The following is a 27,632-nucleotide window of genomic DNA, read 5'->3' on the forward strand; positions in this document are numbered from 1 at the left end:
ACATGGGTAACTGAAGGGTATACAGGGGTAGATAAATATGAGGCAGAGGAGTAGATTGTTAAGGGAGAAGTGGTTAGGTGGAAAAGGTAACTAAATGGGTCGGATGTGACATACTGATTGGTGTAAAATTGTTTACTTTGCTGTGAGTTGTCGATGTTGTCATGTGCACAATGCACATGAAACGTTTCAGTTTACCTTTAATTACTGTTAATTACTGTTTAAAAGTTATGTACATTGTAGAAACTGCTTAGCATTAGAGAGGGTAATAACGTGTTTCATTTTGAAAATGTCAAATGATTTTTCTTATCATTCTCTTTAAGTGGACTGACATTTTAAGGTATTTTAAAGGAATGTTTCGTACATATGTCGTGTTATTACAGCTTCCATTTGGCATGTGTGTAATGAATATAAATAGTCACACCAGATGAGCTTGTAAACTTCACTTGACATGGAAATACCTTTTCTAGACAAGTTATGCGTGTAAAGTTTTCAGATAAGTCCTAGCCTCGAGCTCTATACAGCAAGAACACGCGAATATGACAACCCAACTCTGTGTCACTCACACTAAATATCAGAGGTCGCAAAGGTCACTGCATTAAGCCAAATCTGATGAGAACAAGCATTTATGCATAATGTATTCTCATAAAGTTTCCTTTCCCCACAAGAGCAGACCTAACATGGGTTGCGATAGTGATATTTGTTTTTCAATGTCTTCATTGTTGTTAAAAATAATCTCTGTGAAAATGTATGTGGTATGTTTCTGTATACATGTTCTGGGGTATATGATAAAAGGTTTTATATCCTCACATGAAGCACAATGTTACATTGTATTGGCATGGATTCCATTGGGATCAAAGGTACTGTCGTTTTAGTGCTACAGCTCATTTCATTATTGTGACATGTAAGATAAATTGTTATGATATATTTATGAGTTCAGACGCGATCAACCGATTGCTTTGAATCCCTATTCTACTGAGACTGTGATTCAAAATTTATGGGACTTGATTGCTGACATCAATAAATGTCTGGTTAACTTTGAAAATAACAGTATCGATAAATGAAATGTTTGGTATGAGTTTCTTCCAGGGTTACCGCCGTGATGTTGCTGGAATATTGCTAAAAGCGGCGTAAAACCAAACTCAGTCAGTCTTCCAGGGTTTTTTTATGTCCTGAAAGTATTGATTTGTTTCATAACATGAAGAATGATTAGACCAAATTACTTAGATACAGTTCACTAGTTTAACATTAAAGTCCCCTTTCTACTAAGAGCTGCTTGTCTTAGGTTTAAACTTAATCCTTGGTTTTGTCAGAACTGCTACCCAGACTGTATGTGGTCTCAATGACTAGTGTGTTCCGGCAAAGGTCAAGGTCAATGTGTCTATCGCGTGGTAGACACATGAAGATCCAGGTTAGAATTGATCTGCAGTAATCCATGCTTTGGTGACTAACAGGATCGGAGGCTCATGCTTGATGACTTGGTTGACACATGTTATCGTATCCAACTGCGTCGATCGATGCTGATGCTGTTGATCACTGGATTGTTTGGTCCAGACTCATTTATTTACAGACCGCCGCCATATAGCTGGAATATGGCTGGAGTGCGATTTCATCATGCTATCCTTGTTCATCATGCTCCTATCAAATTCTGTCCATCACTCCATGACACTCCATGATTCAATTCCTGTCCACAGTGGACACTCCATGATTCAAATATTGTCCACAGTGGACACCCAGTGATTCAAATACTGTCCACAGTGGACACCCAGTGATTCAAATATTGTCCACAGTGGACACCCAGTGATTCAAATACTGTCCACAGTGGACACCCAGTGATTCAAATACTGTCCACAGTGGACACTCCATGATTCAAATACTGTCCACAGTGGACACCCAATGATTCAAATACTGTCCACAGTGGACACCCAGTGATTCAAATACTGTCCACAGTGGACACTCCATGATTCAAATACTGTCCACAGTGGACACATCGTCCCAGTGATTCAAATACTGTCCACAGTGGACACCCATGATTCAAATATGGTGGACACTCCATGATTCAAATATACAGTGAAACCCAGTGATTCAATACTGTCCACAGTGGATTACTCCATGATTCATATACACCAAGTGGGATTACTCCTACCACACCAATTATACACCTATGAAGTCTCACATCTGTTTGTTTTAATGATAAATATGTTTCAGAAATCCTTTTTGAATTATGTCAGCAATAGTAACCACATGAACACAAAATATCAAGTCACAAAATATGCAAAATATCAAGTCGCTGTCAGTGCTTTGAAAGATAGCCAATTGTTTTGTGAATTACGTATTGATCAATTTAATGGCTGAATTGCATCTTGCACAGACACCAATATTGCAGCTGAGATCCAAATGGTTTTGACAGTTTTCATTTGTCAATATTTCTTCCAACATGTTGCAATGACTTGTTTATAAAGTAAGATTAACTGCTTGATTAAAACATGTGTGCATTGATCTTGATAGTCAATACCATGGTGAAGGCCACATGTTTCTGTGACACGGTTATTGATGTTTCTTGATTTGTGGATCACTTGGCGTGAACCTCGCTCTGCACAGAGACTGTCCTCATCATGGGTACATTACATATTCACTCGATTATGACCTTAGGTTCATCAACACCGTTCCCATGATTCCAGGGTTTGACGCAGTCATAAATATCAACAACTTGCCTCGTCCTCACCACACCTCACACAGTGAGGTGACATACGTGTCTTACTGTCGTCATGATCTCATAAACCCCACACCCTAAAGCAATTATGGCAGTTTGTTAGGCGGCATTTGAAGGACCTATTTCTTTTTCATTTTGAGCACTAAAACCTCGCTCACTCACTCACTCCTATGGATTTCTTTAGGATTATTTCAAGATCAATATCTTGAGGTAATCAAATTATGAAAAACGTTCCTTCAAAAGAAATGTAACCACCGACATCAAATAAAAAACAACTGTGCCATTGTTTCTATTTACGAAGTTTACACATTTACTCTTGAGCTTTGCGAGCTTATAGATTTGTCTCGCTGACGTATGTTGTTGCATAAAAGACCTCCTTGAAGTCATTTCAACAACTTGTCAAAAACATAGTTTAGGTCTGTTTGAAATAGATATGACAAACAGTGAATAATCTTTTAGTGCTTTGTAGCAACACCACAATGGTAGGTTGGTTCAGGTGTGCAATTACCTTGATTACAGGTATACACACAGGTGTTGGCAGGTGGAATAATATACCACATACTGAAGATGGAAAGAGGATATGGTTGAGCTGGGACACCCAGTAACCATTATTTCTGGTTTCAATGACTGCATGTAGATGGAATCATTGAGGGATTATCTGTCCTAATCTCAGATTAAGGGATTACCTCCACATCTGGGTATTTGTTATTCCTTAACTTTAATCCCTTACAGCTTAGCATTGATCATCACTTTGTCTTTGGGGATTTTGTCTTTGTGTTGAGTGAGTCAATATTACTTTGCGCCAAAGCAGCTATTTCTAATTTGATTGAAAATTTGAAGCGAGGAAAATGATAGTAAATTTTTCATGAGTGAGTGAGGCAATATTACTTCGCACCAAATCAGGCATTTCTAATTTAAATTAAAAGGTGAAGCAAGGAACATGATGATAATTTTGTCTTGAATGAGTGATAATACTAATGCCACATCAGCTATTTCTAATTTGATTTGTAAGCCTAGTGGTTAAAGTATTCGCTCATCATGCTGAATGTGTGAAGTCCATTTCTGGTGTCCCCCGTTGTGATATTGCTGGAATATTGCTAAAAGCGGCATAAAACTAAATCGGGTGGTCATGTTCGCTGACTTGGTTGACACATGTCATCGGTTCCCAATTGCGCAGATCGATGCTCATGCTGTTGATCACTGGATTGTCTGATCCAGACTCGATTATTTACAGACCGCCGCCATGTAGCTGGAATATTGCTGAGCATGGCGTAAAACTAAACTCACTCCCTCACTCCAATAAAACAAGTTTACTCACATGCTCTAGCTACAATTTGCATTTTATTGCATTTGTTTCACTTTTGAGCATTGGGATGAAGTATTTCCTGTTTAGTAAATCCCTTCATATATCAAACAGAATTTGTATACACCATCAGAAATAATTTTATCAAATGGAGACTAAATTATGCAAATAAAGTGTTTATCACCCAATTACCTGCCAATTGTCAATTGCATGATGAATTGTATATAATGTTATGACTACAGTATATGCTTTCAATATGTTTGCAGAGTTTTGTTATGCTATTCAATTTATCTTTACTTTTCAAAACACTTTGTCGTATACTGCATGTTGCATTCCCTCCAAGACTCTTTCCTGAGCAATCAACAAACACTAGATCAGTCATGGGAAATAAATTGATCCTCAAAAGGCAAACACTGCAAACACTTATAAGCTCTTAACCAATAAAAAGATTTCTCTGCGATCACAACGAATCAGGGTGAATTGTGGGTAATTACTTAGGGCAAGCTTCAGGGTTAAAAATCCTGCTGAAGAAAAGCTACAAAAAATGCCAATAATCAGTACTGTGTTTTGGAAGGATAATTGCCAGTTTGGGTGATGTGACCAATAGTTATCGATCCGTGAATGTACTTGCCCAACAACTGCTCTTTATGTTGCGTGTTGTAACATCATGACTGTGAGATTACCGATCTCGAGTTGCTATCGATTGTGATCGCGGCAGAGCTGTCCATATTTTGTCAGGCTTCAATTTGGTTTGTGCTCCAATTCAACAGAAAAAATTGTATCAATGGACATTTTTTTTGGTTTATTTATTTAATCCTTTCACATCTTATTATGTTTAACTATTGAAATTTATGTGTATATTTTGTTATTTAAAAAATGAACATCTAACAAATCACGTTATCATGCTCGCTATCCTTGTAAATGTTTTTTAGTTATTTTGGTAATGTATTTGCTACCTACCTATTTGTTGAATCATTCAGTCACTAAATATCGGGTGCTGATTTCCTAACAACAAGCTATGCATCTTATAGTATTTAATAACATGAAAATCAAAATATTTAAATAACTAGTTGTAAACAAGAACAAGCTGGTATTTGCTCTCAGTATACAATATCATTAACATGTGATATCCAGTCAGTGGTTTGGAAAATAGTATTTGTTCTCATCTTGAATATGAATGCTACAGACCACTGGCTGTGAAAAGTGTCAAATGATTATCTGCTGATTAATCAATCTCATTTCAGATGCCAGTATTTAGCAATTACGGAGTGCACATGAGTGTCTGATAAGTGGTTTACCCAACAGAAAAACATATCCTATATTGATTCTTCAATAATAATACAATTTCTTAACATATTCATGCATGACTTGCTGTCAGCCTAACAGCTTGCAGTTTTCCTTAATTGGGGCAGTGTGAATCCCAAGTCCTGCTGTTTCATTGCCGTCCAAAGATTTAATATTTGATATTGGTGATTGTGGTAAGGATATGACCAGTCATATCTGATACTAATAAATAATAAGATTGCAGCTTTACATATAATATTTATGAAAAGAATAAAGTCCAGGTTTTGTATTGAGATGATACAGGGACATCTGTATTGCATAATGAACAATTCTTCGAGTTCATTAATTGTACATATCTTTCAATCTGTACCATCAAAAGATTTTTTCACACTTCCTCACAACCATTTTTTAAGATTAATCTACACAGCTTACTCAACCTACATTTATATCAATTTGATCAGCATGTCCCCAGGCAAAAGATTTGAATGAATAAATCGTTGGAGTTATCTGCCCTTGGCTGAATTGTGTGCAGGTTGAGATAATACATGTAAATTGTTTGATGTTGATTTCAGTCCCTGAAGGCTGAGGACTGACAGCTTGTCGGTCTGCATCAGTTTTTAATTGTCAATAGATCGGTGATTGCACATCCCTCTGAGATAATTGGAAGGCAGTACCGAGCTGATGCTCATATACACAAATGTTGATTTATGCTCAGAGAAGATAACTGTGTATTGTAGCGTTAAGAAAATTCCTAATTACATAAGAGTAATTAAGATGTTATACTTGATAGTTTGTTTAAGATTAATTTACGGTGTTATAAACAATTATATGTTGCATTTCCTTCCATGGTGTGACAAATATTCATGCCTTATATTTTCTATAGCCAAGATCTGGGGCCCCATTTCACAAAGTGAACGTAGTGCTACGACTGTAAGTCTTAGCGCTACGATCGCCTTGTGAAAAGGGGCCATGATGTTATTCCTTTGCCTAGAGCATAAATCCTGGTATGGTGAATTAACATACTTGCACGAGATATCATGGAGACTAAATGGAATTCTATGATAATTTTACATAAATCAGAGAATGGAATGAATATAAAATGGATTTAAAAACACTAACATGAATACCTGAATATGTCTACTTACATAAGTGACTCCAAACAATGAATAATTTACTTGTCAGTATCCAAATGCAAGGTTCCTCATAATAGTTAATATAATACTGATGTATTTTATCAGATGAGAATCTTGTAACAATCCAGGGGCAGTGGGGTAGCCTAGTGCTTAAAGCATTCGCTCAGAACGGTGAAGTCCCAGGTTCGATTCCCCAGATGGGCACAATGTGTGAAGCTCATTTCTGGTGTCCCCTGCCATGATATTGCTGGAATATTGCTGGAATATTGCTAAAAGTGGCGTAAAACTAAACTGACTCACTCACTCACTGTAACAATCCAAGAATATTCACTGAGTCAAAGAGACATGCATATTGTGTAGCATGTCTCTATATGCATTAATAACAGTGATTATTTAACAATGTTTAAATTAAAATAAATAAATATATATCAATAGTTCAAATAGATATAATTATTTAAACTCAACATTAAGAATGACAATGAGTCTGACTCATATGTAAGAGTCTGACATGTTATCATCATTTACATACATTTCATTGTGTGATTGTTGAAGTTTAATCAGTTTCCTCATTTTGTGTTCCAAGGGAGACCAATATGAAAGTTTTAGAGTCTTTGGGGACTACTAGTACTTCACAAATACAAAAGAAAAGTGGGAGGGGTTCCGATATTGTTTATTGACATTTTCATCTGACCTAGAACTGCCTCTCTGATACATTTCTATTGAAAATATGACAGAATTGTCATCCATCACATCTGATGGCTTAAAGTTAATATTGGACCCAGGGATTGAAGAATTACTTGTCAAGATATTTTAATGGATGAGGTAAACACTACAAGCAATATATCCACTATAATATCGGTATGTTATCAACGGTATTGCTTTAATACTTTTCCAGGGAGAGTAAAGCATATGATATGAGCAAGACTAGCATTGTGACATTACAGCTTGTTGATTCTAGAAAAATTCACAATATCGTACCTTTCCAACTAATTGCTATATAATACTGTTTGCTTTTGTTGGGTGGGGGTTCCCATTTTCTGTGTGATGTTGACAAATGATTTGTTTGCTATGCTTACACACTATATACCTCCTGACACAGAATTTCAATCTAACCAAGCCCTGATCCCCACCCATTGGCTCCCACTGAGCACGTATCTGGCATGTGATAACACAGTTGGCCCAGGCCTCTGTCAAGCTGATTCCTTGATAGACCTGGCACTTTATCATTGCTGTTCTGTCAGCCTGCCATTTCAAACATGTGGATGGCATTCAAGGCGATTTGGAACAGGAATGTATGTTTGTTTATAGCAACGAAAATACCTGACAACAATTTGGGGAAATTATCAGTGGTGCTACAACAGCAATATAATGATTTCACATTGATTATAATGATAATTGGTAATCCCACATGGGTACATTTTTCATTCGATCCTTTCAATATTGCTAAAAGCTGTGAAACCAAAGAAGGACATTTGTGGGAAAAGAATAGGATCTGTTTTCCATGCTTCTTGATAATAGTGGTGGTAACAAAGCATGTCACCCTATGAAAAGATGTAGGTCTGTGGTCATGCTATCAACCACTTGTCTGTCTTGTCCAGGCTCTCACTTTCAAATGTGAACTTCCTGTTCATGGACTCAGATTAGACTAACGCTTAGTCTCGGAATATATATAATTTTGATAGTAACATATCAACCCATTTAAATTGAGAAGGAACCCAGAAGATTCAGAAAAAGAGATTCAGAACCTAAGGAAATCTAGATTTGCTTCATTTAGAGCTTTAGCATTGCAGAGAGGGCTAAGCAGGGAAAATAATGTGGTTCGGTGACTGTGAGACAGACTATGGCTCAGATATGCATATGTAATATGTACACATGTACTGGTCACTACAGCCATAAATTCCTTAGCACATTTCCGAAAGTGAGAGAGTGTTTTTTCACCACTCTTAGCGATATTCCAGACATCATGGTGGGTAACACCAGAAATAGACTCCACACATAACCACGTGGGGAATCAAACCTTGGTTTTCAGCATGACGAGCAAATGCTTTAACCACGAGGCTACCTCAGCACAATTCAGAGGGCTCACCAGTCATGTGATCCCAGGTCTGATCATGTGGTCTGAGTAGTACAATTTGCACTATATTTCCAGTCACCTCACGTCCCTAGCATGAACACTCGGACAGTGACTTGGCTGGTGAACACGCAGAGGACAGACCCTGTAGTAACACTGTTCAGGAAGTGTCAGCATGTTTACTGGTTGTCCTTCATGTATGATTTATGACATTATTAATACCACCGCCCTTGTTCCTGTATCTGAACTGTCCATCATAGAGCGATGTTGTACTCAGTCACTCAAGAGGAATGATAAGTGGCCATTTTGTTTTCGGACAGATCAGATTCCTGGAATTTATGTTTCTGATGGCTGCCAGAACTTTATGGATCTTTTTTCATTGTAGGTTATATTTTATATGAAAAGTTCAAAGAAGGTGTGATTGATTTATAGCAGGTAGATGACATTGACAGGAATGTTTCTCAGCCTCGTTTATAATCAATCAATTTTGAACAGGCTGTCATTTAATGCTGGGAGTACTGCTGTGAAGCATTAGGCAACCAAGTCTTACTCTGATGCATGTCTTGTGGGTGGCAGGTGCTCTAGGGCATGTGTGGCCTGAACACCTGGTGTCATCACTGATTCACATGGAATCTGTTTTGATGTGATGGTAGAGGCAGGATGTCCTCTGGTGTTGTGTATTTGACTAGGATGTACATTTTGAATTTGACTGCGTATTGGGATAGCTGAATCACTGAGGCACATCAGGGCCCCATTCCACAAAGCGATCGCTAAGATGATCGTAACTCCCATATTTTAACATTGTTTTACGACAGTCGTAGTGCTATCGGTTTGTGAAACTACCCCTGGGTTTTACCTCAACTCACAAAAATGGGAGTCCCTGCAACCCCCAATTATTGAGGGTCCTGTGACAGTGTAGAGAACTGGGCTGTATATTTTGATAATTTCATTGGAGCCCAGAATGAATCATTGATCAGGTGGACTGATGTACATAACTGTTCTGAAAGAAACAACCAAACGCTTAGCAAAGGTGTAGCTGTGTTGTGGGTACAATGAATAATGTTGTGCATCCCACAGAACTCACAGAATTTTTTTTTTCTGCATCCATTCTCTTCAGTTGTACGTAATGGACGCATGACGCCATGACACATGCTTCTCTCATGAAACATCCTGGTTTCACTCCTCATTTGATAACTGGCTGCAGCACTCGCACGTTTTTAAAATACTTTTGCGTCACCAGATGTACATTCGTGAAAATAAACCCTGGACAATCATCATGCAAACTAAGACCCCGAATAGAGACGATTGTGATGGAGGAAATTGGTTTACTTGGACAACTTACTGGCACCTCCTTCATGCCAAGTCACAAGCTTTGGATCATTCACAAATATTTTTGCAATACCAACAACCTATAATGATCATCAACATCAGTAGATAAGGAGCATGGTAACTGAACATTTGTGCTTCAATGAAACAGTTGCACATAAAAATGTGTGTTTGTTTATGTAGCAACTGTTCTTGTACCAGGGACATGTCTGGGGGCACATATCTGTGTTGATGGTTTGAAATGTTGACTCGTTAGTTCCTGATGGGGAAGCACTATGGAACGTAAACAGCTTACTCTGCTGTTAATAGTTATTCCTGGCAGCCAGGAAGACATCCCTATGAAAAATTACTAAGCCACATGAATCACTTGACATCAAGGACGAAGATATTTACGCCAAGTTGTGCAGCTGGAGGAGATAGATTTTAGAAATCTTTTCGGAGCTAATGAATACTTGTGTCAAGGGAAGACTTAAAATCCATTCTCCTGGCAAGGAAAACAGATTACATCATGGGGGCTTCCCCATATCTTTGTTGTCTAGTGGATAGGATGTCTGCCTCCACAGCAAAAGGTTGATCCCAGTCTGTATCAAAATATGTTGAAAGATGGTAATTGATGTTGCCCTGCCTGGTAAGGCTGTCAGTGTACTGTATACTTACATGGTTTTTAAGAAAAATGTCAGTAATTTTAAATCTTCAACCATTCAAAACTTGTGAAAGGTATGAATTTGAAGGGGCGGTGGGGTAGCCTAGTGGTTAAAGCATTCGCTCTGAACGCTGAAGTCCCAGGTTCAATTCCCCAATGTGTAAAGCCCATTTCTGGTGTCTCCTGCCGTGATATTCCTGGAATATTGCTAAAAGCGGCGTAAAACCAAACTCACTCATTCGCTATGAATTTGAATGTTTTCAAACATGGATCCTTCTGGAATGGGTTCTTCATTCAGCCTCATTTTGTCCGTTACCCCTTTACATTATTGTTCTGCCCTTTGGGATTCTGTATCAGAACTGTTCCCAATTACCACCAACGTTAATAAGAAAAATCATCAACTGGTTACAGTGTGTGGTGGTGGGTTGATATCACCATGATCAACCACGCTCTTGGTGGTCCAGTTACTGTCATGGTTAGGTGGAAGTAAAAATAATTCTTATAATTTTCCCCTCATCCAAACTCTTAATCATCTCATCAGGTAACAGACCAAAGATGGACTCCCTCACAGATAGATCTGTGAATCTCTTGATCACACTCCAGTGTATGGCACCTGGACTGTGTTGGCTCACACCACAGGTCTTTCCTGGACGTTCTCCTCCCTATCCCCCTCTCTATCCCCCATGTTATGCATATGTTCCTGTCAAGTTTATATCTCTACACAGTGTTGTGTATGAACCCTACACCTTCCTCCAGGATGCAGTCTGTCATCATGACTCATTAAACAGTCAGGAATTTGTATACTGAGGTATTACAGACCTAACTGGAACATGTATACAGTCTCATTAGAGAGGCAGGTCAACTCTGAAAATGTCAGTATCATATTTTATTTGCCAGGGAATCAGGCAAGTTTCAGTCGGGCGATCTGACATTGAGTGCACGGACGGAGATTAAGATTAGTGCCTGAACTAAGTTTTACCAACATAAACAGACATGAACCTGTATGCACAGTGCACAGCTAAGCGGATACACATGGCGCCAGAGTTGCAGTTGCATTATAAGAATTGCTTGTCCAAATATACTTTATTAGTTGTAGGATTGCCTTAATTAACAAGTCTGTCTCTATTTGACAGATTATGGCGAAGTTCCAAATGAAATTTTTGGCTGGATAACTGTTTCATTGCCTGAATTAAAACATGACCATTGACATGGGTTGAATGTAAAGTGCATTTCTGTAATTTGTCCATGTTTGTTATCTCTACAGTACCTGCTGTGATCAATCAACATTCCTGAAAGCTTATGTTATCAGGATACAAGAATTCTGATGGTACCGGCACCTCAATCACAATCATGAACCAAATTCCAGGAATGTACTATTGTTAACATTCACTAATCCACTAATTTACTTGTGTGTTTGGCAAGTTGAGGAATCCAGATTGAGTACCTTCGGCCAGGAGTCCCTTTATCAAATAATCCCGCCTGGCTGTGTCGGTGCTTCTCGGGAACATTAATGATGACTCTGCTTGATGTTGGTATATTTGCTTGACCGCAAATCACAGCCGAAAGCTTTCCTTGCTTCAACAATCAGAAAAAAACAACACATTTGGGGATACACGTCTCTTCAAGGGTTGATTCAGTTCTTTTATCAAGAGACTGCTCATTATCTTGTCTCTCCAAACAAACTGCACACCCTATTCAGCATTTGTTTGTCAGAGGCAAGATGTTGGTTATTTTCTGACTGGCCCTGTTGATCCAAGCAAGCCTTCTGGTCAGTTAAGGGTGGGTTTGAAAAGATCTGATGATAACAGCACTGGTCACCAGTCTAGGGCATGCTGTTTTAAGACCCACTCTATTCATAGATGTTGATAAGAAAACGGTAGCTTCATCAGTCAGTCTGTCTGTTGAATCAGAAGTGATTATTTCCTGGCAAGTTCCATTTTCCATGATCACGTTCTTCCTTTGGGGATGTGCTAGACTAGCATTTAGCCCCAGAAACCTTTGTGTCTTATTTAAAATATATATCTACCAAATGTATAGAAAAATCAAATTGGATCCAAGAAAAACGATTAATTTCTGGAGCTGAGGCAACCTTCATTTGCCAAATCATTAAGTTCAACTGTAATTTATTCTGTACGACCTTGGAAACAGATACTAACTGGCATGCATCAAATTATTACCACTTAAAAAATGTGTATTTATAACAAAGGACAATTATGCTGCGTAATTGTGAATGTTCTTTTTTCAATGTTCACTTCTTTCCTCGTCTATCTGTTAGTAGCTATCACTGAATGTTTCTCCAACGCCGACTGTTAGGTAAACATAAAAAGGTCCAGTAATGTTAGAGAGTAGATTTGTGTTGGCTTGACAACAACAACAATTGTATCCATGGTGTCCTCCGGCCTTACACTAAGTCGCACAAGAACAGTAGCATTACAGGCATTATCTGAGTAAAGACCGCACTGGACAGAGCAGGCCACTTGAGCTGACCACAGGCTTCACAGTGTGTTCTAGACTTACGCTAAGTCTCTGAACATAAATATTTTGATAAACAAATAATTCAATAAAATTGAAAAAAGAGCACTGGTGAGATGGGAGATTCAGAGACTAATAACATCTGCACTAGACTAACGCTTAGTCTGCATATAAATAACTTGATAGAAACCTATAATTATTTTAAATTGAAAAAAGAGCCCCGGTATGATGGGAGATTCAGAGACTAATAAAATCTACACTAGACTAACGCTTATTCTCTAAATGTAAATAATTTTGATAAAAACAAATAATTCATTTAAATTGTAAAGGAACCCCAGTTAGATGGGAGATTCAGAACCTGAAGAAATCTAGTCCTGCGGAAGGGAAACAAATGTGGTTCAGGGACTGTGAGACAGACTTAGGTGTTTATGTACAGGAGGGAATAAGCTTAGTCAATGAGAAATGAAGATGGTGGGGTCACTGTATCAACATGTAAATGTTCCCATTCAATGTTCCCATTCACTATATCAGAACAAAAAAATGCCTGTTTGTTGTGTACCATGCTTTTTCACAAGGAATAATTGTGCAAAATCCCAGTTGTAAATTATATAAATGTACACAAGGAAATATCAGCAGACACATATCTAATGTTTCAAAACTATCTGGACAAGACAAACATAACATGTTCTAAAAGTTAAATAAATTTTGTAAACAGGCGTGACCTATATCATAAATCTTATTTATAAGTAATTACATAGAAAAAAAATTATTGAAAATAGATATACATTCATGTTTTTTGTTAGTTTAGAACAGTGTACCATGGTGTTGCTGGTAAATTCACAAAGCAGAATATCCCCAGTGGCCTTGATCCCCTGAGCATGGCTCCTTGACCTCAAGACAAGCCAGCCAGGAAAAACATGTCAATATCTGCCATCAGATAGGTCTTACTTCCACTGTCCCCTAACCAAACAGCCACACCCAATGGTCTAATGATTTCTGTTGGGCAAGCTAGCCCTCTAGACCGTTATCTGATCTGGGAGATGTCTCAAGTTGGCTTCATTATCATCTAAAATCAATGTATATCAAGGGCATCTCTGGAACACAAAATATGAAACTTGTTAGTGTTGACAGTGTTAATTAACTGTTCATCAAGACTGGTTAATATCCAGAGATAGTTTTGGTTTGTTGGTTGGTGCACTCTATAAATAATTAAGTCTGGACTAGTGATTGATGTTGTGAGCATCAAGTAGGATGTGATATTATAAGATCTACCTAGTCAGCAGGCAGTGGGGTAGCCTAGTGGTTAAAGTGTCTGCTCGTCTCACCGAAGACCCGGGTTCAATTCCCCACAAGGGTACAATGTGTGAAGTCCATTTTTGGTGTCCCCTGCCATGATATTGCTAAAAGCGGTGTAAAATCATACTCACTCAATTACATAGATAGTGAAGCTGACCACCAGATCCAGTTACTCAACTTTTATGACGAGTATAGGTTGCTAAAGACAAATTCTAACCCAAATTTTCATGAGTGTGTCACGGAATACATTTGACAGGGATGGGGAGAGACAATGCTGAAGTACATGTCATACCTCGAGTAAAGTATTTGGTTGACACATCTTATCCCAATTTTATAGATTAATGCTCATGATCACGGGATTGTCTGGTCCAGACTCCATGTTTACGAACCGAAGCCATACAGCTGGAATATTGCCGAGTGTAGTCTCAGACATTTACTACTGTAGTGAAACCTACGTGCAGGACATCGAAGAAACATAGAGCCAATCAGTGTTTGAACCACGATCATAGGTTTCTAGCATGCCCAAGGTGGGTACTGTCAAAGCAAATCAAAGTTCCTTTGACTGTGCTCCCTGTAACCCCTTACCACAATATGGTTTATGCTGAATCATGATGTGGAGAAAAAAGATTTTTCATTGACGTTAACTGGTGTGTAAGTAGAGAAGCCCTCTAATTCTTTCCCATTGCTGTAGGTGATGTGTAGGTGATGTGTAGGTGATGTGTTGTGTTATGATAGATTAACTATGAGAACTTGAACAATTTGGATATTGCTTAACATGTTTTTGATTGTATATTAATGTCGTCAATACACACAACAAAAATACTCCCATACCATGAGGGGTTTTTTTTGGTATCTTTTGTTAAAGATAGCCTAAATTTTCATGTACCCCCCAGAGGTGGTTTAATGTATGTAACAATAAACTAGTAGTCTTTTGTCAAAATAATAGGTCTAAAAAGTGTCTTTTTTCAGCTATAGAAAGTAGCAGTGTTGTAAATGTCTACTGTGCAGTATGAATCATAACAGCCTTTCCCATATGACCCGACTCACGTTTCCCATACCCTTGTGAACATGATGAAAAGGTTTCAGTACAAACACAGGCTGTAGAATGAATGTGAGCAGCAGACGCGGCCAACGCTGTTTGTGCAAACAACAATAGTTTGGTTGAGACTATATTTATGCATCGTGAATGAGAACACGTCTAAACATTCCTCCATATCGAATCTTTTATAGAGTAGAGATAGGTAGGTAAAGATCACTTGGTCTTAGGTGCGTAAGGGCTACCTACGTCATCACTACCTCGTGTCTACACGTCCGATTCATAAAGTCATGCAACCAGATTCTATGACGCTATTACAGATATTATTTCGGTTTAAACTATCCTTTCTTCAAATGTGGTTGGCTCAACTTGTTACCATATATGGTAAACATTACATGCATAGGTGCACTTCTAGTTAACCGTGACGCAATGGAATACCGCTAAAAGAAATGGGACAACCCGAGCTTTTCAGTGAGCATTCCAAAAATCTAAAGCATTCAGACAGGCAATGCATTCTTATACTTTATTCTCTTCTTATCAAGTGTGAGACATGACAGCTACGTGACATGCAGTCATTCTGTGGAGAGCTATTCAGACACTATAGCTCACTTAGAATGATATGAAAAGTCATTGGTGGTTTTTTACTTCAGTGTCTGATTTAATTTACCTACTTCTTTACTGAAGAAGGAATTCCAATGTTTTTGTTGACAATAGTTGTCCGATAAGCCTTACCCTATTTGTTGAGAAGAGTTGATAAATGAGATTCATTTACAGCTTTACCATGTGTTTACATGTTTGTGATATGAAACCCAAAAGATTATGGTAGTACTTTACAAGACAATACTGTTACAGAATGTTGGGTTTGAAATATATCTTCAAACTGCAAAAAGGTGCTGTTTTGTTTCAAGTGTGAAGCCCACATCTGGTGTCCCTAGGGGCAGTGGGGTAGCCTAGTGGTTAAAGCGTTCACTCGTCATGCCGAAGACCCAGGTTCGATTTCCCACATGGGTACAATGTGTGAAGCACATTTCTAGTGTCCCGTGCAGTGATATTCCTAAAAGCAGGGTAAAACTAAACACAATCACTCTGGTGTTCCCCGCTGTGATATTGCTAAAAGTGGCGTAAAACTAAACTCACTCACTCAATTGTAAAACTGCATTCCAAGTACAATAGCACCAGTAAAAAAATGCAAATTCTTTCTTGACAAGCAAGTATTATGTATCTCTTGTCCCTGACGTAGGTGGGGTCAGAGGTGTGGGTCCCCGGAGATGAGTAAGAGTGCAAGCATCCGTAACCAGGTATGCTGAACAAGGTGGGATGTGGGTGTTCCCGTGTTTGCTAACAGAGGGGTTCGCGGTTAACCCATGTCCTGCTCAAACCATCATTTATCTAATGTAATAGATGGACTCAAGCCAAACTTGTCTGTTCACAGCTTGTATTGTACTTATTGAAAAAAACGTTCAGTATCATGAATAGTTTTAAAGATACTTTTCCGAAATTGTGTGCTCACTCTTTGCCAAGTTCACTGAAAATATCTCCTGAGATATTTGATCCACACCTTTTTGTTCAGTGTAGAATTGCAGCTTGAATGATCCTAAGTTAAAAGCACAGTGACACTATAGGGTGTCGTTGGAGATTCAGTCATCATGTTCATGTGAAGAAGGGCTAGGGTTAATTTACAACAGTGAATGAGCCATTGTCAGAGCTAGGGCAGCATGATCAGAATGAATAGAATATGAAATTGTTCTGTCCCTGTCCACAAATGAAAACGCGGTGTGACAAGTTTGGATTAGTACTTAATATTTACTCTATAGATTGTGTTTGTCTGCATTGTGACAGACCTATGTAGGCCAGCCTTTCAACTCCTTGACCAGGTGCACAAGTAGTTTCTGAATTCCTCTCTCGCTCAGGAATGTTTGTCCATTGTAAAAATTTAATTACAGCATTAAAAAATGGTAAATGTTGAGACGAATTAGTAGGAATGATTGAAGTTAATTAAATATCAAACACAATATTTCAGGAAAACTAAGTTCTATGGATAGTCAACTTTTTTATTGCAATATTTCAGTCTTGATATGTGTTCTTGTATGAATCAATGTTCAGAGAGTATATTTCAGAGTATCAGCATTGATTCAAACTGTTTAGGATTTCATTGGTCTTCTGTATATTTGTGCCTAACAAAAATACCAAATACATGGCGCGAGTATATGTACAGTAAACTATGCAACAATATGATGAACTGGGTTATTTTTTTTAAGGGGGGCTATCGGATAACGGGTATAATGAGTTGTCTCTTTTAGTTTGTTGTGATCGTAGCGTACATATTTAGCCACATATATTATCAGGCTTACACGATGCCAGCAAGCATTATTACTCTTCATTTGAGGGCTCATTTCTCAATATGTTTTCTTGTATTTTCCAGAACTGCCTTGAAATGGAACGCTACCTCAAAGATGAACCAAAGCTCACGTCTTTCAAGAAACTAAATTCCGAGGATGCCTCATCAGGAGGGATGTCGATGAAGCGTCGGGCTGAGGCCTGTGAAGCTTCAGAAGCAGAGGGGGAAGCAGATTACCCTGAGTCCGATGATGTAGACAACATTCCTGATGATGAAGATGATGATGATGTGTGCGATAGTGGTGATGAAGTTGAAGCTGATGACAAACTGAATGAATTTGCACAGCTCAATTTGAATGATCGGGCATCGGATACCCTCAGTATAAACAGCTTCAGTTCAGCATCTAGTGGTGTGTCATGGGATAGTAACATAAGTGATCCTCCTCTGTCGCCAATACGAACAAAATCTAATGACCCTTTTGCTTTGAAATTAGTTGCACAGAGGCCTGGCAGGACCGAAACAGTTGCACTGCGCCCAATTTCAGCCGAGTTGGTTCATAGACATCAAAAAATTATTGTGGCAGCTGGGTCATCACATAAACGGCCACAAACTGCCCACCATCATGGTCAGACTCAACAGTGTGTGTCCCACCCTCCTTCTGGAACCCGTATAGAAGTTAGTCTCGACACCAGGAAGAGGGTTCACCACTGTCCGTACACAGGCTGTAAAAAGGTCTACACCAAAAGTTCACATCTGAAGGCTCATCTACGAACTCATACAGGTAAGACAGTGATGATGAGTTGTCTCCTCATTGATGCCAGGAACTTCTCCTTGAGCACCATTTCTTGTTAAGTGGTAAATATGTTTAACGTCAGTGTCATTTTAAATTATGGAGAGGGCCAACTAACAAATGATGTGCTTCTGTTTAAAGTTGGGCCTTTTATCAGTATCATTACTTAACTGAATAGTTTTTTGGTTTTTTTTTTTACCTATTCTGACTGTTTGTTTTCTTCAGGTGAGAAACCCTACAAATGTACATGGGAAGGTTGTGAATGGCGATTTGCCCGAAGTGATGAACTTACACGCCACTACCGCAAACATACTGGGGCAAAACCCTTCCAATGTAGGTTTTGTGAGAGATGTTTCTCCCGATCGGATCATCTGGCACTACACATGAAACGTCATGCAACCATGGATCTTTGACCCCACCGTTCAAGTGCTCACCCATTTACCATCGCCATTTGACCATGACCTGCAACTCTGTGATAAGAACAAACAAGCACACGTGATACAAAACATGAATCTAAAATCATGCATGTGTCATTTAATAAAAGGAAGAATCTCCTCATTTGAATGAATGGTCACATGACAGAATAATGTTTGAACAAAACATGACCAATGGTCCTTTGGGCTGTTCTGAAAGCACATTGAAAATAGACCGTGACTGGCCAGTGATGGACTCGCAGTAGTGCCAAGAAGACTGAGTTGTTCATTTTCATGTTAGCGCACTAATCAGAAACGACAGAGTGAGACTCAGGAATTGTTACTCCAGGAGAACTTGTTAAACGTTGTGCATTACCCACTCCATGAAAACATGGTTACATCTAGATCTGGAACAGAGTGTGAGAGAAAGGATTGTCTGAATATTGGCTTCAGTCATTGTGACCTTTGTAAGGTCATGACATTGACCTTATGATATTATATTCATACCCCTTCACTGTGATATCATAACATATCTTGCCTAGTGCTTGAATAGAACATAGCGACATGGAAATCTCGTCAACAAAATAATTCTAGGGAAAGATTGCTGTCCAACATGTCTGTGTCCTTCTTGTTTTCGAATGTTTCAAGAAAAGAAGGGTGTAGTGTGTTTTTTGATATGACCCGACATTTTCCTTACCGTATTTCCTCGAATGGAACACTGGCATGTAGTTGCAAAGATAATGTGCATAAACACTTCTCCATATTTAATCAAGGAAATATTATCTGTCACACATACAGAGGTTCGAGGGAAGACGCTTAGGAATTCATCTTAATGAACAGTATGCAAAATGAATTTCTTCTGCAATTATCTTTTGTCAGAATAGAAATGATTACTTAGCCATATATCTCAATATTGGTTTTATGTCAGTTAATTATTTGCTTATGAACTCGATCAATTCCAATCTGCTGGTCTGAGTTTAACGACAGGGCGTTTCTGTTGTACCGATATTGTTTAATTGGTGTCTCTGTTAGTGGGTTTTACATTTGTTCTGAAGATCTGTTGACTTTGTTACGTATTGGACAATTTTTATTGTCATCATCTTTTATTCCACTACCCAGGATCCATGAAAAGTGACATTCTGATTTTGTTTTGCTTCTAAGTGGACATCTGGGTTAATTCTTTCCACTGCTCAATCTGTTAACATTCTTTTATGGGTATTTTTGTTCCCTGATTTCTTCTTGCATGTTTAGTTAATGTCAAACTTACTCATTTACTTTCACACTGCAATATGCAAATAAATTTATACTAACAAATGTCCAGTTGAACAAACCAATTTCACCCAAAGTGCTATTAATTTTACAGTATATTTAATTGTTTTTAATCAGACATTGGCCTCATTGGATATATGCAAACATCCATTGTTTATGCCATCTGCACAGGAAATTCGGACAGCTGTGATCTCAACAACACAATTGGCAGCAGTCATTTATGCATCCTGCAGTTGGACCAATCAGATTCTCCGTCTCAGATCTGCCTTCTCCCAATGTTACGTGTCCGAGTGGCTGTGATTAGTTTGTTTTGTACATGATTTAAAAAATGAGATTTTTAGTGTTGCTCATATTTATGTGATCTAATTCATTTGTGTAGTAACTATGTGATAAGTGCTAATACCATTACTCACTGAAGAGACGAGCCAATAATTATCCCTTGAAATTTGGTGCAAAAAATGTTTTAGTACTGGTACAAATGAAACCCATACGATTCTTGGGATTGTGCAATGTTTAGGAAGTGAAAATATTTTTAGAGTTAATTTGTTTTGCAGATTATTTTTAACAAAAGCCATGCACAAATATTTTTCTGTAGGTATGAAAGGGTCAGTTTTTTTTCTACATCCGAAATATTGGACAAGTATGGAAACTGGTCAACATGACAGCTTAATACACTTTTAATAATTTGTGTAACCTCATTGAGACCTTGATTTTCCACAATTACGCAGGATATGTTAATTGTTCATGATTGTTACAGTTAGCTTGGTTTTTAAAAAATATACTTTGATGAGAATCATGGGAGAAAGCAGTGATGTCATGTGACATTGCATTCTGTTGCTAGGGTTACAAGTTCTCTCATGGGAACTTGGTGTATATAATCAAAGAATAAATATATGTATGTAATACAAATCTTTGGTTTGTTTCATTACCGATAAAGTATTGGGTGCCAGGCCTGCTTTACACCTGTGAAACTCAAAGGGAAGAAGCAGAAACTGAGTCAATCCACAACCAGATGATCTTCCTAAAGAATAAATTTGACTTGGATTTATAGACACTATTCCAGTTACATCCCAGCATGACAGCTTAATGACATTTCTTGTATGTTTACTATTCTGCTGAAAACCTATGAGCGAGTGGGTTTACGCTGCTTTTAGCAATATCACGGCGGGGAACACATTGTACTCATGTGGGGAATCAAACCCTGGTCTTCAGCGCAATGAGCAAATGCTTTAACCTCAAGGCTACCCCGCAGCCCCTGCAGGTATGGTGCTGACAAACCGAGACATATGATCAGGTTCGAACCCATGATCATGGCAAGCCCAAGGGCCTTCATTCTTGCCCCCAACACAAAAAACCATGTCCAGTCTGTATCATTCTGTGCAAGATTGGGCAATGCTATAGCCAAGTGGTTAAAGTGTCTGCTAGTCACCCGGAAGACTTGGGTGTGAAACGCTGATGTCCCATGACATTGCTCAAATCCTATACACTCACTCGATGCAAGTTATAACACGAACTTGTGTGAATACAAAAAGCTGCATTATTCTGATACAGGGCTAAAAATATCGGTGCAGAATAAGTACAAACTTTAGGTTTTTCACAATGTGGCATACTCAAAGCTCAAATTACATCACTCAGAACTTGCTGAAAGCAACAGGCGGAAATATGTCAAGTCATCTCAGCTAAAAAATCCCCATCGGTTTGAATGGCCACCATTATGGACTCAATCAGAAATGTATTAGCTGTTATGCCGTAAGTGCACAAGATCAACATATTTTCTGTTGCATGGAAACAAGTATCTGTTATGGCAACGCGCACAGACAGGGAAGCCAAAACCAACAGAGAATGGATAATTCATTAAGAAAATCATGATACATAACAAATTATTCCTTGAATAACAACTTGATCAATTATTCCAAATTTATTTAAATGTAAGACCTTTCTAAAGAAAACAACTACTTTACAACTATTAGATAACAGGGATTGAATATTCACTTGCTTTCGAGGAACAAGAGAAAGCAAGTTTGGGTTTTTCCCATATGCCTGTACAATATATGGAGGCTGTAGGTCATGGGATCGGGTATCAGGTATCAGCTTAGGCCTGGGATGGTTAGGCTCACTGTTGAGGCATGGGACAGGCAGAGGGTTGTGTCTGGGTAAGAGATGGATGGGTCTGGGAAGGGAGTTTGTGTCCGAGGCGTGGAGTTGGGTGATTGTTGGCTCGGGTGTGAGATGGGTACCGTGGGATTGGAGCTCATGTCAGGGTTATGGATGGGAAATGGATGAATGGAGGATGGCTTGTTTGGGTGATGAAAGGGTGAGAGAAATGAGGGGTAGCTGACTGGGGTAGGGTAGGACAGGGGGGAGGAGGGTAGGACAGGGGGACTCATTAGCTGGGGTGTGGCAAGTCTGGATCAACTGGGTTCTATTACTGCAGCCTACACTTCTGTGGCTAGCCTTGCTCCAAAGGTGTACTGAATGCTGAGCCCATGGATGTATAGTAATTCTATCCTTTGAAGAGGCAAGTCTAGCTAAGCAGACAAGGACCTCATGCAGTCTTATTTATATTTTTTTATAAATTATCATTATTAATTATTAACTTATCTGTGACAAACAAGCTCTTGTGTTAGAAACAATTTCCTACACTATTCAGGCAGGTGAGTGAGTGGGGAAGGGAAGCCATATTCCAGCATTATCATGGCAGGGAACACCAGAAAAGGGCTTCACACACTGTAGCAATGTTCAGGTCAATGAAACATAATCCATCAAGTCACCATTCCTGACCACCCATTCAAATTCAGCTACCATGAGTCATCAGTAAATCCATGCTTGGCACATAATCAAACCAAGGTCACTGAAAGATTAGTATTCATTATGCACATATCAACTTCAAAAACCGACTGAGTATGATTTTACGCCACTCTTAGCAATATTCCAGCAGTATCACAACAGCAGGGGACACCAAAAACGGACTTCACACATTGTACCCATGTGGGGAATCAACTTCAAAGAACAAGAAACATACCTTATTTGTCCTGTACATCACACTCTGCATCATGGTTCCTGTATCTGCTCATGAGGGTGGAAGGGCACCTGTCCAGGGTGGTTCCATCGGTAGCATCAGCATTTCTCCATCCCTGTATATACTCCCCTGCATCCCTGATGATAAACAGCATTAAAGGACATGGTCTCTTTATGGCCCACTAGGAAAGAGTGAGTGAGTTTAGGTTTACGCCGCTTTTAGCAATATTCCAGCAATATCACGACAGAGGACACCAGAAATGGGCTTCACACATTGTACATGTGGGGAACTGATCCTGAGTCATTGGCGTGATAAGCAAACGCTTACCACTGCCCCTACTAGGAATGACAAATTGTAAACATATGGACATTTTGTAATAATGGTATGAAATTAAGTGACATGTAGAAATGGTTGACAAGCTTCCTATTTTCTTTAACTTGCAAGTTTTTGGCTTCTTGAATATGTAAGTACAACATAACTGCTAACGTAAGCAGAAAAGGTTGATAGTTTAAATGTCTTTGCTCCATCACATCCAATATTGATAATATCAGCTTGGGTCAAAGACTTGCTATGTTGAGTGAGTGAGTGAGTGGGTTTTACGTCGCACTCAGCAATATTCCAACTACATGACGGTGGGCTGTAAATAATTGAGCCTGGACAAGACAATCCAGTGACCAACAGCATGAGCACCAATCTGCGCAATTTGGAATCTAAGACATGTGGGTCAACCAAGTCAGCGAACCTGACCACCCAATCTCGTTAGCCACAGCTAACGGATGTGTATGAGAAGGACGTGTTACTGAAAGACCAATTCTAACCCAGATCTTCACAAGTCCCATTATTTTAGTACCTATTATGCAAATATTTTCTCTAAAGATGAATTCATTTCTACACATTTAGTGGAAAGACAAAGTAAATAGCAGAATTCTACATGCCAAGTTATGCAAGGAAATTTATGCTTTTCACCTTATGAAAAAACAATCAATTCATCAAATGGCACCAGTTCAGAACTGGACTAATTTGTACTGTCAAGATATTTTCATACCAAAGTCTGAACAACCAATTTACTAACACCAACACACTTCTTAAAATACACATCTTGGACATGTTAAAAAAACATCTAATTCAGATATTCATTACCACTTTCTTATATGTAAAGAAAATAATTCAGTTTTAGTGTAGTCCTATTTTCACATAACTTATTATAAGTGAGTCAGTGAGTTGTAACCTGATTTTGAACAACATTCCAGTTGTATACATGTCAGTTAAATGACAGATGAAAGTCCATTTTCAGGGGCAGATACAGCTTTTTGAGAAAGGTAACGTAAAGCAGAAAAGGTTGATAGTTTAAATGTCTTTGCTCCATCACATCCAATATTGATAATATCAGCTTAAATCAAAGACTTGCTATGTTGGAGTGAGAGAATAGGGAGTGGTTTTTACATTATAGTGACTCAGCAATATTCCAGCTCCTTTGATGGTGGGCTGTGAATAATTGAGCCTGACAAGACAATCCAGCTGGGACCAACAGCATGAGCATCAATTATGCAATTTGGAATCTAAGACATGTGGGTCAACCAGTCAAGCCTAACCAGTCAGCGAGCCTGACCATTTCAATCTCGTTAGCCACAGCTAACGGATGTATTATGAGAAGGATGTGTTACTGAAGACCAATTCTAACCAAGGTCTTCACAAGTCCCATAATTTTAGTACCTATTATGCAAATATTTTCTCTAAAGATGAATTCATTTCTACACATTTAGTGGACAGACAAAGTAAATAGCAGAATTCTACATGCCAAGTTACGCAAGGAAATTTATGCTTTTCACCTTATGAAAACCCTGCCAATCAATTTGTCAATTCATCAAATGGCACCAGTTCAGAACTGGACTAATTTGTACAATGTCAAGATATTTCATACCAAAGACTGGAAGCCTGAACAACCAATTTACTAACACCAACACACTTCTTAAGATACACATCTTGGACATGTTAAAAAAACATCTAATTAGATATTCATTACCACTTTCTTTATGTAAAGAAAATAATTCAGTGTAATTCCATTTGTACATAACTTATTATAAATGATTCAGTGAGTTGTAAACTGATTTGAGAAAGGGGGCTGTTGGGTTGAGAAAGGAGAGAGATGAGTTCAGTTTTATGCCGCACTCAGCAATATTCCAGGAAGGGGCATCCGCCTATGATATTGATGCAATTTATAAATGTTTTGCACTTTTGTTTACACGGCTTAGCAATATTCCAGCAACATCACGGTGGGCTTACACCAGAAATGGGCTTCACACATTGTACCTTTGGAATGGTTTGTTTTGAAACCTATGAACCTTGGAATGGTGGTGACAAACTTAGAAACATAATCAAGGTAGACATGGGTTCTGATCACAGATTTCTAGTGTCCCTCAAGGAAGCAACTCAACAAACAGCAGCCCCTCAGACAACTGGGTTTCCAATGCCCTCTAGGTCATATGCCACTGCTCTAGGGAAGTCAGTGCTGTTTCTCCCCAGCCGATAGAATGTCCTGTCTAATGAAGCTATACAGTCCACTAAGGATATGCAATCACGCTTGTACTACCATACAACATGGTAACAGCGTTTTGCTCATCATAATACTCTACTACCAATGACTGTTTATCTGGTGAGTTCAATTACTGGTGTATTTCTTAAGCAAGTGCAGATACGCCAGCTTCATTCAGTCATTATGCCTGCAAGAGTTGTTCCCCTTTGGAAACAATTTTCTGTCATATTTTCTAAATGTTACCTTTCTGCCATAGCTATACGCGACATCAGTATCAGAATATATAGGATTAAGACATGAATATAGACATCAGTATCAGAATATATAGGATTAAGACATGAATATAGATAAAAGATGTTTGCATTTGTAACTGAATACCGCACTACCAATGTATGATATATTTTATGAATGCTTCAAATGATACATGTTTACGAAGGAATTGAATACACACCTTCAATGAGTCTTTAGATAAGTGACTTAAAAGAAGACATATTGCTTGAAGACATTTCATAGCTAACTTTGTTCACCTTTACTCTGATATTATTCAGATTATCATTTCTTATTGGTGCTTTACAGTATCAGTGACAAACATGTTCATGTAGCATGTTGTGTTAAAAGCTTCGGATGTTATTTTCTCACCATATCATAACTTTCCACAGGAAAGAAAAGGCTTAATTTCCACTGGTCCACAGGTCCTGGCCCACAAATCAGTCGTACCACAACACTGACATTAGTATGAGTGGACTTTACCATCATCTTAGGGCAAAGACTGCTTTGTGGAACCTATGGTTAAAATCATAATGCCATGATCAGAGCTACAGATAACTTTTTGGGTCATTGAGTTATGTACTCACTTGTGTTCATCTCAACTGGGTATCCTAATTTTCTATTGAGTAACCAAATAAATTGTACTCACCTCACTCAAACTCAATTGGGTATTTTGTCATTTTCCATTAATTGTAAAAATATACTAAAGAATAAATGTTAGTGTTTGTTATTTATATTTGATCTGTAATATGAAAAACGATAAGAAAGACTGCAAGTTGCTAAGTTCATGTCCTGAAACAGAACCTCTCAGTATACCTCCGTTAATTTATCTATCCCTCGTAACGCTAGCTAAGATTTGACATTTTTGTGTGTACGCATGTAAGATCACATCTATTGAGTATTTACAAAAATTCAAGCGTACTTGTACGCAATAGCCTTAATAGGAACTGAGTTTTTACATAAATATTTGCGTAATTTACGCAGATACGCAGCTTATCTGTACCTCTGCATGATTGTTAGTTCCCAGTGCTGGAAGAGTACACTCAGAAATCATGATTTCTTAATCATTGTGACAATGTGTCTTTATTGAAACCACAAATAAACATGACAAACACATACTTACTAAATTATGCACAATTTCAATCACTACTTAATATCTAACACTGGTGAAATTCACAAAGTACAATGATAAATAAAACATATTGTTCCATATGGGACATGACAATTCTAAAGGACACCCCTACATCTTATGAACATCCTGAGATTCACCAATATACTTTAAAAATACCCAAACAGTTACATCCCTACATGAGAAAAACAACCTACATATCCCAAAATCAAACAAACAGTAACTTTAATGCATGTTCAGTTACAATGAATAATGTCTTAAAACCTTATACAAAGAACAAGACCTTCTCTGACAATAGCAGGTACACTCAAACATTAACAACTAAATAAAATAAAGCGTTTTGTCCTTATTAGGTGCCCCACATCAACAACTAGATACTAAATATATACATATATATACATACATCACTCTCACTGTAATAAAGTAGTTGTTCATCCATATATTGTTACCAATCTTTCTTCCATCAACTTTTGACATTGAAATGAGAGTTAAGGCTAAAACATGTTAAAGTCTGAAAGACTTGCTAAAATCACCCATGCTTCCGAACTCTAGATCCATCAAGTTTAATATTATAAATGAAGACAAAAAAGGTTTTCAGTG

General features: G+C 38.3%; 1 protein-coding gene across 1 annotated transcript in view; it reads left to right on the forward strand.

Annotated features, from left to right (window-relative positions):
- Positions 1-19,664, forward strand: part of LOC124264106 (Krueppel-like factor 6) — a 35,331-nt gene extending 15,667 nt beyond the window's left edge. The window contains exons 2-3 of the mRNA XM_046698832.1: positions 17,697-18,393; positions 18,628-19,664. Of these exons, the coding sequence (XP_046554788.1) occupies positions 17,697-18,393; positions 18,628-18,815 (885 nt within the window). The 3' untranslated portion in view covers positions 18,816-19,664. The remainder of the gene's footprint in view (positions 1-17,696; positions 18,394-18,627) is intronic.
- The last annotated feature ends 7,968 nt before the right edge of the window (positions 19,665-27,632 follow it).

This window comes from Haliotis rubra, unplaced genomic scaffold (assembly GCF_003918875.1).
Source record: "Haliotis rubra isolate DU_JTF1 unplaced genomic scaffold, ASM391887v1 Scf91, whole genome shotgun sequence".
NCBI lineage: Eukaryota > Metazoa > Mollusca > Gastropoda > Lepetellida > Haliotidae > Haliotis > Haliotis rubra.